Source organism: Oncorhynchus kisutch, linkage group LG11 (assembly GCF_002021735.2).
Source record: "Oncorhynchus kisutch isolate 150728-3 linkage group LG11, Okis_V2, whole genome shotgun sequence".
Taxonomy (NCBI): Eukaryota; Metazoa; Chordata; class Actinopteri; order Salmoniformes; family Salmonidae; genus Oncorhynchus; species Oncorhynchus kisutch.
The window spans coordinates 20,258,795-20,274,520 of NC_034184.2; the positions used below are offsets into that span (position 1 = coordinate 20,258,795).

General features: G+C 42.4%; 1 protein-coding gene across 2 annotated transcripts in view; it reads right to left on the bottom strand.

Annotated features, from left to right (window-relative positions):
* LOC109899912 (Na(+)/H(+) exchange regulatory cofactor NHE-RF1) overlaps nt 1-15,726 on the bottom strand; it is a 63,579-nt gene that overhangs the window by 29,239 nt on the left and 18,614 nt on the right. For both annotated transcript variants that reach the window (XM_031835423.1, XM_020495541.2), the window contains exons 2-5: nt 5,428-5,598; nt 3,831-3,984; nt 1,501-1,544; nt 468-566 (exon numbers count right to left, since the gene is read on the bottom strand). In XM_031835423.1, coding sequence (XP_031691283.1) covers nt 468-566; nt 1,501-1,544; nt 3,831-3,984; nt 5,428-5,598 — 468 coding nt within the window. The remainder of the gene's footprint in view (nt 1-467; nt 567-1,500; nt 1,545-3,830; nt 3,985-5,427; nt 5,599-15,726) is intronic.

The following is a 15,726-nucleotide window of genomic DNA, read 5'->3' on the forward strand; positions in this document are numbered from 1 at the left end:
CATCCATCCACACACACATCCATCCACACACACATCCATCCACACACACATCCATCCACACACACATCCATCCACACACACATCCATCCACACACACATCCATCCACACACACATCCATCCACACACACATCCATCCACACACACATCCATCCACACACACATCCATCCACACACACATCCATCCACACACACATCCATCCACACACACATCCATCCACACACACACACATCCATCCACACACACATCCATCCACACACACACACATCCATCCACACACACATCCATCCACACACACATCCATCCACACACACACACATCCACACACACACACATCCACACACACACACATCCACACACACACACACACACACACATCCACACACACATCCACACACACACACACATCCACACACACATCCACACACACACACACATCCACACACACACACACATCCACACACATACCTCTGGTGGAGGGGTGCTGGCAGTGGCTGTTGGTAGAGAGCCAGTGGAGGAAGCGCTGGATGTAGACGAACTGACGGACACCTTAGGCTTTACCCCCACCTGTAGAGATAGGGACACACACACACACACACACATTAGAAACACATGTTATCGTTCACCTGTACAGACAATCACACATTAACGTTCACCTGCATCACACACACTCCAGATAAACAACTATGAAACACACATTCCAGTACATTGAAATCACACCAATCACCAGCGGCCACAAGGGGTCAGGATTCATCATGCAGTGCCATACTCACAGTAACCTGTGATTCAAGCAAATGGTTCTGACAACACTGATCACTGTGTGCAGTCTTATTTGCTGCTGAATATTGACTTTACCAGCACTTGCTCAGAACCACTGAGATATGCTGCGTGCTTTTGCTCTCTACTCTCAGCTTTATAGCTCTGAGTCAGTGTGAGTAGGAGTGAGCAAGATGGCTAATTATCTGACTAGCTCTCGTCCATCTCATCTCATTAACAGAATTACCAGTAGGCTTCAGGAATTATAGAGGCTCCCAATCCCATGGTGCCTCAGGGCTGGGCAGAGAGAGCACACTGGCTCACTATATCCACCACTGATGTCATCGCTACCAATCCCCTACGCTTGTTCCCAGGTGTCATGGCTGCTTTGTCCCAAATGGCACCCTATTACCTATAAAGTAATAGTGTGCTTTTAAATCAGAGACTAAATGGGCTCTGGTCAAAAGTAGTACCCTTTTAAGGGGATAGAGTACCATTTGTGACACAGCCTTAGTGTCCCTACATTCAGCCCCTCTGCTCTCAATGAGGTATGATTATAGTGGATGATCCTACTGTCATCACCCACCCATCTTATCTAGCCAAAGACTTATTTAGGTTTCTGATTTACCAATTAAATAATTAAAGCTCTGAAATATGTGAGTGTTCGGGAAAGAGCTAGAGTGAGCGAGCGAGACAGACAAGGCGAGCGGATTTGCCCTCACACCACATACACAGTCCTCCTCACCTCCTCTTCTGCTCCTCCATCCGACACAGGTTCAGGAAGAGGTCCTAGAGGAAACAGTGGGACAATATTTTGTTTTATTGACATTGTTAATAAGGAATGGAGACACAAACAGCAGATAAACGCCTTATTTGGAACCACAGTCCTCCCTCCCTTCACTCCTGTATCAGGTTAGTGGTATTGTTGACTAAACGGACTAATAAATACTGTGGAAATTAGATATCTGAATAAAAGGTTTGACTCCTCTGTCCCGGATCTTTAGAGCCCTTTGCTTCCTCCACACCACAGCTGTCACTGGATACGGTTGCAATGACTTCATCTTTAAAGAGAAGGCTGTTCTAGTTCTGATGTCAGCCAGCTAGTCCTCCACCCAAACTTCAGTTTAATCATTAACTTCAACAAGGCTGCTCTGTCTGTGAATAACTCTGTGTGTATGTGTTTATGTACAGTCAGCCACCAATTGTGCAAGTTCTCCCACTTAAAAAGATGAGGCCTGTAATTTTCATCATAGGTACACTTCAACTATGACAGACAAAATTAGGGAAATAAATCCAGAAAAATCACATTGTAGGATTTTTAATGAATTTATTTGCAAATTATGGTGGAAAATAAGTATTTGGTCAATAACAAAAGTTTCTCAATACTTTGTTATATACCCTTTGTTGGCAAAGACAGAGGTCAAACGTTTTCTGTAAGTCTTCACAAGGCTTTCACACACTGTTGCTGGTATTTTGGCCCATTCCTCCATGCAGATCTTCTCTAGAGCAGTGATGTTTTGGGGCTGCTGCTGGGCAACACAGACTTTCAACTCCCTCCAAAGATTTTCTATGGGGTTCAGATCTGGAGACTGGCTAGGCCACTCCAGGACCTTGAAATGCTTCTTACGAAGCCACTCCTTCGTTGCCTGGGCGGTGTGTTTGGGATCATTGTCATGCTGAAAGACTCAGCCACGTTTCATCTTCAATGCCCTTGCTGATGGAAGGAGGTTTTCACTCAAAATCTCACAATACATGGCCCCATTCATTCTTTCCTTTACACGGATCAGTCGTCCTGGTCCCTTTGCAGAAAAGCAGCCCCAAAGCATGATGTTTCCACCCACATGCTTCACAGTAGGTATGGTGTTCTTTGGATGCAACTCAGCATTCTTTATCCTCCAAACACGACGAGTTGAGTTTTTACCAAAAAGTTATATTTTGGTTTCATCTGACCATATGACATTCTCCCAATCTTCTTCTGGATCATCCAAATGCTTTCTAGCAAACTTCAGACGGGCCTGGACATGTACTGGCTTAAGCAGGGGGACACATCTGGCACTGCAGGATTTGAGTCCCTGGCGGCGTAGTGTGTTACTGATGGTAGGCTTTGTTACTTTGGTCCCAGCTCTCTGCAGGTCATTCACTAGGTCCCCCCGTGTGGTTCTGGGATTTTTGCTCACCGTTCTTGTGATCATTTTGACCCCACGGGGTGAGATCTTGCGTGGAGCCCCAGATCGAGGGAGATTATGTCTTCCATTTCCTAATAATTGCTCCCACAGTTGATTTCTTCAAACCAAGCTGCTTACCTATTGCAGATTCAGTCTTCCCAGCCTGGTGCAGGTCTACAATTTTGTTTCTGGTGTCCTTTGACAGCTCTTTGGTCTTGGCCATAGTGGAGTTTGGAGTGTGACTGTTTGAGGTTGTGGACATGTGTCTTTTATACTGATAACAAGTTCAAACAGGAGCCATTAATACAGGTAATGAGTGGAGGACAGAGGAGCCTCTTAAAGAAGAAGTTACAGGTCTGTGAGAGCCAGAAATCTTGCTTGTTTGTAGGTGACCAAATACTTATTTTCCACCATAATTTGCAAATAAATTCATAAAAAATCCTACAATGTGATTTTCAGGATTTTTTCTCTCATTTTGTCTGTCATAGTTGAAGTGTACCTATGATGAAAATTACAGGCCTCTCATCTTTTTAAGTGGGAGAACTTGCACAATTGGTGGCTGACTAAATACTTTTTTGCCCCACTGTATGTATGCATGTATGTATGTATGTATGTATGTATGTATGTATGTATGTATGTATGTATGTATGTATGTATGTATGTATGTATGTATGCATGTATGTATGTATGTATGTATGTATGTATGTATGTATGTATGCATGCATGTATGTACGTATGTATGTATGTATGTATGTATGTGTTACACACACACACACACACAGAGAGAGAGAGATGTGCCTGCCTGCATGTCCATCCGCATGTTTGCCTGCGTGTCCGCCCGTCCGTGTGTCCGTCCCGCCCGCCCACGTCTGTCTTGTTTTTCAATTAAATAGTGTGTATGCGTGTGTACCTGTGAGGTGGGCCTCAGTAGGAATGATGTCACAGCTGTTGAAGAAAGCCTCTGCCTCACGATCCACCACCAGTAGACTGGTCTCATCTCCCCCGGCCTTAATGGCTGCTACCACCTCACTGTGCTGCATCCCTACTACTGACATACTGTTAACCTGGGGGTTGGGGAGAGAAGAGGAAAGAATGATGTTATCAAAGTACAGCTGTCCAGTACATCGAGAACAGTGAGACAATAGACTTGATGTGAATGCAGCCATGCTGTGGGTGGTGTAGTGGTTAGGGACTATAACACACAGTCCAGTCCTCCCACGGAGGTTTAAACTGAACTAAACTGTTCGGGGTGCTGTAGGAACTATGCTCTGCCACAAGACGGAGGACTGCCTGTCGAACTCCAGCGGGAGAAAATACCATCTGGAATCTCTCACAGACTCCCACAATTTGATCAAACAACAGAGCCATTATACACCCTCTCCCTGATCCCATTCCTCCATGTGTGTGTATTACCATACGTAAGAATGGTAGCTCACAAACATGTCCCTGGTTAGTGTAAAGCATTAGACGTAAAGCCGTGACCTTTGTTACACACCGTTTGAAGTCAGTGTAACTGGAGTGTAATGCAGGTCAGAGACACGGTTAGTGGATTAACTGGTAGTATTACAACATGAGGACCAAGAGCCCGAAACAGAATAAAAAAGGCCAAGGACAAAAGACTGTTTCCCCTTCACACACACACTAACACCACAGGCCTTGTATAACCCGCTCTCCCTTACTTTCCCCTCTATTTTTACCTCGCTCTCACACACTTCCCAGTAGTGCATTGCCTAATCCCAGTACTGATCGCTATTACTGAGAGACTGAAAAAAAACTGCTTCCATTTCCAGGCCATCAGACTGTTAAATAGCCACCACTAGCCAGCTTCTGCCCAGTACCCTGCCCTGAACTTTAGTCACTGTCACTAGCCGGCTACCTTCCGGTTACTCAAACCTGCACCTTAGACTGCTGCCGTATAGACATAGGTCACTTTAATTATGTTTACATAGTGTTTCACCCACTTCAATACATACTGTATTCTAGTCTAAGCTCACCCTAGATAACTACTGCTGTACACACACACACACACACACACACCTCTTTCTATTGATATACGGCCCATACACAACATTAAATAGATATTTATATTCCGGAATATGACATTGCGCATTCTGATATTTCTTTTTTTTTGGGGGGGGGGGGGGGGATTTCTGGATATTGTGTGGTATTACTGCACTATTGGAGCTAGAAACATAAGCATTTCGCTGCACCTGTTATAACATCTGCAAAATATGTGACCATTAAAATGAGATTTTGATTTGACCACTCTGCCACTGATGTAATGGGATTAAAACACACATTCCTCCTCTAGCACAAGCCACGTTCCCACCAGCCAGGCAACCCCCCCCCCCCCCGGTACAGACCGTACCAGAAGAATATTGCCCTGCATTCCTAATCTGGCCTAGAGATAGGGAGAAGGACTGCTGCTAAGTAGTTGGGTTTATAAAAACATCATGTACAGATTCGCTGTTTTTGTGTGTAAAGGAAAATGTACAGTAAAGACGTACCTGTAATATCTTGTCCTGGGGTTTGAGGCCAGCCTTGTCCGCAGGAGAGTCCTCGTCCACAGCCCTGATGTACTGGCCTGGTTTAGACTTCTCACTGTGCAGGTTGAAGCCATAGCCCGTCGCACCCTTCTTCAGCGAGCACAGACGAGGACGCAGCTCTGCCTTCGATTCCTGCGGACAGACAGGGAAAACAGATCTAGTTAAGCACACAGATCGATGAGAGAGAATGTCTAGTTCAGCACATCTACGCTGTTACATGGAGTGAGCAGATCTCGCCAATCAGACATATCCCATCTTGTCACTCAGAGACGTATTCCTCAACAAATAGATTGTGATTAGCAAAGAAAAAAATAAGCACCCAACAACTCCAAATGATAAAGCAACAGTTGACATGAAATGGAGATCTTCAAATCAGGTTAGAACACCATTAGTGTGACAAATATCCAGAGACAGAGTGTTGTAGCATTCAGCAACCATCCAAAGACCAAGAAGCAACGTTTGTGTTCTCAATGTACTAAAGAACAGAGGGAACATTCCATGACAGGTTGACGCCACAGATAGGGATCTGGGAAAAGGAAATCATCACCCTGTGTTTTATTAGTGGAAATGAGGAACAGAGACCGCTAGCAAGGAAAATAGACATGAACAATATTGGACCAACTGCTGTTAGTAGTCACTGACCAAGCAAGCATAGTGCAGTTTTACTCTAAGAATACTATAGTTGCTCCAAGCTATATACAGTACTTGCTTCTACATACGATCAAATCTACATTTTATTTGTCACATACGCCCAATACAACATGTACCTTACCGTGAAATGCTTACTTACAAGCTCTTAACCAACAATGCAGTTAAGTTTTTTTTAAATTATATTAGTAAATATTTTTTCAAGTAACAATAAAAGAGGCTATATACTTGGGGGTACCAAGTAAAGGGGTATAGGTTAGTCAAGGTAATATGTACAGTTGAAGTCAGAAGTTTACATACACCTTAGCCAAATACATTTAAACTCAGTTTCACAATTCCTGACATTTAATCCTAGTAAACATTCCCTGTTTTAGGTCAGTTAGGATCTCAACTTCATGTTAAGAATGTGAAATGTCAGAATAATAGTACAGAGAATGATTTCAGCTTTTTATTTCTTTCATCATATTCCCAGTGGGTCAGAAGTTTACATACTAATTGAGTGTATTTGGTAGCATTGCCTTTAAATAGTTTAACTTGGGTCAAACATGTCAGGTAGCCTTCAACAAACTTCCCACAATAAGTTGGGTGAATTTTGGCCAATTCATCCTGACAGAGCTGGTGTAACTTACTCGCACACACTTTTTCAGTTCTGCCCACACATTCTGTAGGATTGAGGTCAGGGCTTTGTGATGGCCACTCCAATACCTTGACTTTGTTGTCCTTAAGCCCATTTTCCACAACTTTGGAAGTATGCATGGGGTCATTGTCCATTTGGAAGACCCATTTGCGACCAAGCTTTTAACTTGCTGACTGATGTCTTGAGATGTTGCTTCAATATATCCACATAATTGTCCTTCCTAATGATGCCATCTATTTTGTGAAGTGCACCAGTCCCTCCTGCAGCAATGCACCCCCACAACATGTTGCCACCCCCGTGCTTCACGGTTGGGATGGTGGTCTTCGGCTTGCAAGCCTCCCCCTTTTTCCTTCAAACATAACGATGGTCATTATGGCCAAACAGTTCTATTTTTGTTTCATCAGACCAGAGGACATTTCTCCAAAAAGTACGATCTTTGTCCCCATGTGCAGTTGCAAACCGTAGTCTGGCTTTATGGCGGTTTTGGAGCAGTGGCTTCTTTCTTGCTGATCGGGCCTTTCAGGTTATGCCAATATAGGACTCTTTTTACTGTGGATATAGATACTTTTGTACCCCGTTTCCCCCACAGGGTCCTTTGCTGTTGTTCTGGAATTGATTTGCACTTTTCGCACCAAAGTACGGTTATCTCTAGGATGAACCATACTTGTGGAGATCTACCATTTTTTTCCTGAGGTTGTGGCTGATTTCTTTTGATTTCCCTATGATGTCAAGCAAAGATGCAGTGAGTTTGAAGGTAGGCCTTGAAATACATCCACAGGTACACCTCCAATTGACTCAAATTATGTCAATTAGCCTATCAGAAGCTTCTAAAGCCATGACATCATTTTCTGAAATGTTCCATGCTGTTTAAAGGCACAATCAACTTAGTGTATGTAAACTTCTGACCCACTGGAATTGTGATACACTGAATTATAAGTGAAATAATCTGTGTGTAAACAATTGTTGGAAAAAGCAGCAGAAAGGGGAATGAGGTCATCAATACCAGGGCCAGAGAGAGGTTGGAAACCTAACCTCCATGTTGGCACCAACCAAACCCTCTATGGCAAACATTCTCAGAACCAGACTACAATACAGTTCATCTTTGAACTTTTGCTGCCAATATGGCATCAATTAGATTTCTAAATCCCAAACAAAGATCGCAGAATTCTTTAAATATATACGGCTAAACATTAAAAATGGGAATAGCAAGGGAAGACAGGTAGTCAGATAGAGGACAAAACGTTGTGAAACAAAAACACCCTGGTTATTAGCAACATCTTAGAGGATCCTGTAGTAATGATAAATTCCATTTCAGTCTTACCTAAAAGAACAGACAATGGAAAGTTGGAGACATTTTATGACCAGAGGATATATAAGCAATAGTGGAGAACATCATGAGTCCTAATAAAAATGAAGCGTCCCTCCTCCCATTTACTGATAAAGAGGGTTGTTCCAGAGATTAGAGCTGTTATTGTTAGTCACCTGTTAATGATTCTCTGTTACCAACACTTAAGAGCAACCTTTGCATCCTGATCGGCCACCCATGTTGGGCGTCTCCCTGCTGTAGAATACTTGTACACTTGTAGAAAATAAACTCAGTATATATGAAATGGAGACAGTTTGCCTGGGATGAATATGGAAGGTCATTATTTTATGTTTTATTGATTCACACGTGGCTTCATAATCATTGACTGTTGAGGAAAATCAACATGGACAGAATGACAGTTCCAGTACTGAATGATAAATTATTAGAACTCACAATAGAATGGGTGGAGGCCCGGAAAACCTCATATCCCAGACTGTCATTTCAACAGCAATGATGTCAAACAAGATTTTGAATGTGTGGGAGACACAGTTTGCTGGTGTACACACAGTACACAAAACGCAGAAGAAAGCACCGAGAGCCATCTAAAATCTCTTAGCAGCATGGTTTCTGGAAAGGTGTTTGAAATGGACACCTGAAGGCAATGTGAGCTCTTTAATCCAGTTACTACTACCACCACCACTATAGAGAGAGAATCAGCCCAAGACACACAGCAGGAGAGCAAATACACAACAGGCATGTTCACACTGCACCTTAGCCCTGGGCTAAGAGCATCCTTAGAGCCTCAATGTGAAACAGATCAAGAACAACGCCTCAAACTCACTGTCCAATCAAAAGCGGCACTTTCACTTCATTTACAGTTGCTCCTGGTGCCTGTAATGCTTTCTGCATGTTTGATAAGTCAATTCATACTATTTAAAACAAACAAAAATTAAAGTGCAAAATGCAGAAATCGCTCCTCCATTTCTTAGTTTGCCTAATTTCAGTTTGTGACAAAACATAGTGTAGAGAATCATTGTACTTTACATCTAAACCGCTGTGTTGTACAGCACCTATTCAATAACCAAAAATAATGTATTTTCAACTGTTTGAAGCTGGTGTACAAAACTGAAAGTCAAGACAAACTAAATTTAAAACAGGAAGTATAGAAATACCACACAGAACAGATCTCCCGCTTCTAAGACTAGCTTTCATTGAGCATGACTGAGCTATAACTCACATTCTATGTGAATTTCATCAAATAGCCCAAAAGGTTAAATAGCAGCTTTAAACCTTCCATTTGAGGACAAAAAACAAAATACTTTAATCTGTGCGAAAACATTGGTTGCTATGCTTTTAAAAAATGCTTCCTATGCAGGCTGAGTAACTAATCTCATTTAGCTAACTAAAGCTACAAACTATACAGCTGGAAGGGCAGCAAATGCTCAGTGTTCCTCTGTTTTCATAGCTTTTCTATAGAAATTTAATTGGATATATCCATGAAAATAATATTGTTGCTTGATTTCACTAATATCAGAAAAGTTTGTTAACAATGTTCACAACATTCTCTTTACAGGGGCGTGATCACATTTAAAAAGGGAAACAGTAGCCATGTTTCTATAAATTTTTTGAAGACATTTAGACAGTTTGCATAGAAAACAGATGTGACAATTGCCTGTTGCGGTGCATTTCCATTTTAGAAACTTCTGTCGATAAAAACAGATGGAGGTAATGACGTCACACCTAAAAAAAATTAGGTTTCTGTGAAGTAACAATGTCAAATAAAAATGAAGTAGTTGAAGTGTTTACATTAGCCATTTTAGGCCAATTGCGCATTAATACATTGGCGATAGCCTGTATAGCCTGTATGCCCTCCCACCCACCTGTTTCATGTCTCAGGTAGTCCGTGAAAGCCAACATGGATTGAATGCAAGAATGAACTCATATTTGCCATATTTGAATAATTCTCATGTGCTAACATATTGCCACGGGCCATGGTGAAATTTGCACTCCTGTAGATCTGAAATAATTAGATGGTGAAACTTGCATCCAGCCAACCAGAAAAGTCTAAACAATGCAGCCATTCTTGAAAGTCAGGACATGGATCCTGCAAAGAAATTGTATTTTTATAAACTCAGCAAAAAATGAAAACGTTTCAGGACCCTGTCGTTCAAAGACCATTAGTAAAAATCCAAATAACTTCACAGATCTTCATTGTAAAGGGTTTAAACACGGTTTCCCATGAATCATAAACAATTAATGAACATGCACCTGTGGAACGGTCGTTAAGACACTAACAGCTTACAGATGGTAGGCAATTAAGGTCACAGTTATGAAAACTTAGGACACTAAAGAGGCCTTTCTACGGACTCTGGAAAAACACCAAAAGAAAGATGCCCAGGGTCCCTGCTCAACTGCGTGAACATGCCTTAGGCATGCTGCAAGGAGGCATGAGGACTGCAGATGTCATGAGGACTGCAAGTTTTTCCCAACAGTTTGCTAAGAGCTGGCAGCAAGCCTATAGGTCTGCTGATAGAACCAGTAAAGGCCGCTTTACCACTCTTGGGTAATATAATTACTTTGGGTTCCCTCTAGGCCTGAGGACAAAAACTTCGACTCAGACTAAAAATAAATCAAATACAAAATGTTTTGTCACATGCACCGAATACAACAGTGTAGTGAAATTCTTACTTTAAAAAAAGTTACTTAAAGCATTGTTGGTTAACTTAAAAATGTGTTAAGTAACAAATAATTAAACAGCAGCAGTAAAATAACAATAGCAATAGCTAGGCTATATAGAGGGGGTACCAGAAGAGAGTCAAAGTAGAAATGGTGCCGGAGGAGATGGCCGCCGTTTTACGGTCTCCTAACCAATTGTGCTATTATGTGGTGTATTTTCGCAATATTTGTAAATTATTTTGTACATAATGTTCCTGCAACCGTATCTTACGGTAGAAAATAGCTTTTGGATATCAGGACAGCGATCACTCACCTCGGATTAGACAAAGACTTCTTCAGCAACAACAAGCAGGACTCACAAGATATTCTCCAAACACCCCACAGGGCAGACATCCCAATTATTCGCAAAAGGAAGTGACGCAGAGGACGAGGTCGGTCAGGAAGTCCAGGATCCAGTTGCAGAGGGAGGTGTTTAGTCCCAGGGTCCTTAGCTTGGTGATAAGCTTTGAGGGTACTATGGTGTTGAACGCTGAGCTGTAGTCAATGAATAGGTTTTGTCGTGCCCTCTTCACAACTGTCTTGGTGTGTTTGGACCATAATAGGTTGTTGGTGATGTGGACACCAAGGAACTTGAAGCTCTCAATTGTCTCCATTGCAGCCACGTCGATGAGAATGGGGGCGTGCTTGGTCCTCTTTTTCCTGTATTCCACAATCTCCTTTGTCTTGATCATGTTGAGGGAGAGGTTGTTGTTCTGGCACCACACTACCAGGTCTCGGACCTCCTTCCTATAGGCGGTCTCATCATTGTTGGTGATCAGGCCTACCACAGCTGTGTCATGAGCAAATTTGATGCTGGTGTTGGAGTTGTGCCTGGCCATGCAGTCATGAGTCAACAGGGAGTACAGGAGGGGACTGCGCACGCACCCCTAAGGGGCCCCCATGTTGAGGATCAGCGTGGCGGATGTGTTGTTACCGAACCTTACAACCTGGGGGCTGCCCATAAGGAAGTCCAGGATCCAGTTGCAGAGGGGGGTGTTTAGTCCCAGGGTCTTAGCTTAGTGATGAGCTTTGAGGTCACTATGGTGTTGAACGCTGAGCTGTAGTCAATGATTAGCATTCTCATAGGTGTTCCTTTTGTCCAGGTGGGAAAGGGCAGTGTTGAGTGCAATAGAGATTACATCATCTGTGGATCTGTTGGGGTGGTATGCAAATTGGAATGGGTCTAGTGTTTCTGGGTTAATGGTGTTGTGAGCAATGACCAGCCTTTCAATGCACTTCATGGCTACAGACGTGAGTACTATGGGTCGGTAGTCATTTAGGCAGGTTACCTTCGTGTTCTTGGGCACAGGGACTATAGTGGTCTGTTTGAAACATGTTGGTATTACAGACTCAGTCAGGGACAGTTTGAAAATGTCAGTGAAGACACTTGCTAGTTGGTCAGCGCATGCTCAGAGTACACGTCCTGGTAATCTGTATGGCCCTCGGCCTTGTGAATGTTGACCTGTTTAAAGGTCTTACTCACGTCGGCCATGGAGAGTGTGATCACACAGTCATCCGGAACAGCTGATGTTCTCATGCATGTTTCAGTGTTACTTGCCTCCAAGTGAGCATAGAAGTTATTTAGCTCGCCTGGTAGGCTCGTGTCACTGGGCAGCGCTCAGCTGTGCTTCCCTTTGTAAGTCTGTAATAGTTTGCAAGCCCTGCCACATCCGACGAGTGTCAGAGCCGGTGTAGTACGCTTTGATCTTAGTTCTGTATTGACGCTTTGCCTGTTTGATGGTTCGTCGGAAGATATAGCAGGATTTCTTATAAGCTTCCAGGTTAGAGACCCACTCCTTGAAAGTGGTAGCTCTACCCTTTATCTCAGTGCGGATGTTGCTTCTAATCCATGGCTTCTGGTTGGGGTATGCACATACGGTCACCATGGGGACGACATCATCTATGAACTTACTGATGAAGCCAGTGACTGATGTGGTGTACTCATCAATGCCATCGGAAGAATCCCGGAACATATTCCAGTCTGTGCTAGCAAAACAGTCCTGTAGCTTAGCATCTGCTTCATCTGACCACATTCTTATTAGAAGTGGTCAGATTAATTCGATATGACCGATATGAGTGCCTAGAGTCAGCTTCCATCCTCAGTAGCTTTTCATCTAAGTTCTCAATGCTGGGAGGTTTGTCATTATTGACCGATAATTTTTACATCTCTCCCACACTAACTTCACAAAATTCAAACTTGCAAAGCTTTTCTTAAATTTTTTTTTCTTCTAATTGCATGAATATGACAGCTCACTGTTCGTTGTTAGCATTTCCTCCCTAAGTTTGCCAATGAAGTAATCATTAAAATAATTGGCAACAAATGGTTGTGATGAATAAGCCATCTGATTCAATGAAAGACGGAGTTGAATGTCTTTCTTCCCATAATTTAATTTAAAAAGTACTCAAGTTTTTGTTCCATCATTGATCTTGGCTTCAAAATAGTTGTATTTTTGTTGAGTTTAGTCACAATTTCTCAATTTTCAGGAAGTCAGCCAGTCAGATGTGCAGCCAGACTTATTAGCCACTCCTTTAGGGCAATCTCTTTCAACTATACAGTTTTTCAATTCCTCATCAATCCATTGAGCCTTAACAGCTTCTTAACAAGTGCATGTTTATTAATAATTGGAATAAGCAATTTCATAAACACATTTTTATTGTCATCCACATGCGTGTCACAGCAAAATCATTGGTATGATCTCTTATATACCATTTTAGGCCCAGCTTTCAGAACTGTGTCTTCCTGGATATAGCCACTGCAGTATATTGGGTAAGGATACAGCTTTAGAACAAAGATCTACAGTATTTATAAAAATGTGATCGATACATGTGGATGATCTTGTTCCTGTAGTGTTTGTAAACACCCTGGTAGGTTAATGAATAACCTGAACCAGATTGCAAGCACTAGTTACAGTGAGAAGATTCCTCTTGAGAGGACAGCTTGATGAAAACCAGTCAATATTCACGTCCCCAAGAAAGCAGACCTCCGTTTTTTAAAAATATTTATTTATTTATTTCACCTTTATTTAACCAGGTAGGCTAGTTGAGAACAAGTTCTCATTTGCAACTGCGACCTGGCCAAGATAAAGCATAGCAGTGTGAACAGACAACACAGAGTTACACATGGAGTAAACAATAAACAAGTCAATAACACAGTAGGAAAAAAAAGGGGAGTCTATATACATTGTGTGCAAAAGGCATGAGGAGGTAGGCGAATAATTACAATTTTGCGTGATAAATGATCAGATGGTCATGTACAGGTAGAGATATTGGTGTGCAAAAGAGCAGAAAAGTAAATAAATAAAAACAGTATGGGGATGAGGTAGGTAAAAATGGGTGGGCTATTTACCCGATAGACTATGTACAGCTGCAGCGATCGGTTAGCTGCTCAGATAGCAGATGTTTGAAGTTGGTGAGGGAGATAAAAGTCTCCAACTTCAGCAATTTTTGCAATTTGTTCCAGTCACAGGCAGCAGAGAACTGGAACGAAAGGCAGCCAAATGAGGTGTTGGCTTTAGGGATGATCAGTGAGATACACCTGCTGGAGCGTGTGCTACGGATGGGTGTTGCCATCGTGACCAGTGAACTGAGATAAGGCAGAGCTTTACCTAGCATGGACTTGACATACATTATCAAGCACTTGGTGGCATGTAGCAACACCCCCAAAAATAGAGGCTTTAGATGTGCCAAGTGAACCTGCAACCACAACACTTCAATAACACAGGATATTCTCTCAGCATTACAGGAATATGGCTCTGAATACATATCTGGCATTACTCATCTCATGTACAGTGCCTTGCGAAAGTATTCGGCCCCCTTGAACTTTGCGACCTTTTGCCACATTTCAGGCTTCAAACAAAGATATAAAACTGTATTTTTTTGTGAAGAAACAACAACAAGTGGGACACAATCATGAAGTGGAACGACATTTATTGGATATTTCAAACTTTTTTAACAAATCAAAAACTCAAAAACTGAAAAATTGGGTGTGCAAAATTATTCAGCCCCCTTAAGTTAATACTTTGTAGCGCCACCTTTTGCTGCGATTACAGCTGTAAGTCGCTTGGGGTATATCTCTATCAGTTTTGCACATCGAGAGACTGAAATTTTTTCCCATTCTACCTTGCAAAACAGCTCGAGCTCAGTGAGGTTGGATGGAGTGCATTTGTTGAACAGCAGTTTTCAGTTCTTTCCACAGATTCTCGATTGGATTCAGGTCTGGACTTTGACTTGGCCATTCTAACACCTGGATATGTTTATTTTTGAACCATTCCATTGTAGATTTTGCTTTATGTTTTGGATCATTGTCTTGTTAAAAGACTAATCTCAGTCCCAGTCTCAGGTCTTTTGCAGACTCCATCAGGTTCTCTTCCAGAATGGTCCTGTATTTGGCTCCATCCATCTTCCCATCAATTTTAACCATCTTCCCGGTCCCTGCTGAAGAAAAGCAGGCCCAAACCATGATGCTGCCACCACCATGTTTGACAGTGGAGATGGTGTGTTCAGGGTGATGAGCTGTGTTGCTTTTACGCCAAACATAACATTTTGCATTCTTGCCAAAAAGTTCAATTTTGGTTTCATCTGACCAGAGCACCTTCTTCTACATGTTTGGGGTGTGTCCCAGTTGGCTTGTGGCAAACTTTAAACTACACTTTTTATGGATATCTTTAAGAAATGGCTTTCTTCTTGCCACTCTTCCATAAAGGCCAGATTTGTGCAATATATGACTGATTGTTGTCCTATGGACAGAGTCTCCCACCTCAGCTGTAGATCTCTGCAGTTCATCCAGAGTGATCATGGGCCTCTTGGCTGCATCTCTGATCAGTCTTCTCCTTGTATGAGCTGAAAGTTTAGAGGGACGGCCAGGTTTTGGTAGATTTGCAGTGGTCTGATACTCCTTCCATTTCAATATTAGCGCTTGCACAGTACTCCTTGGGATGTTTAAAGCTTGGGAAAT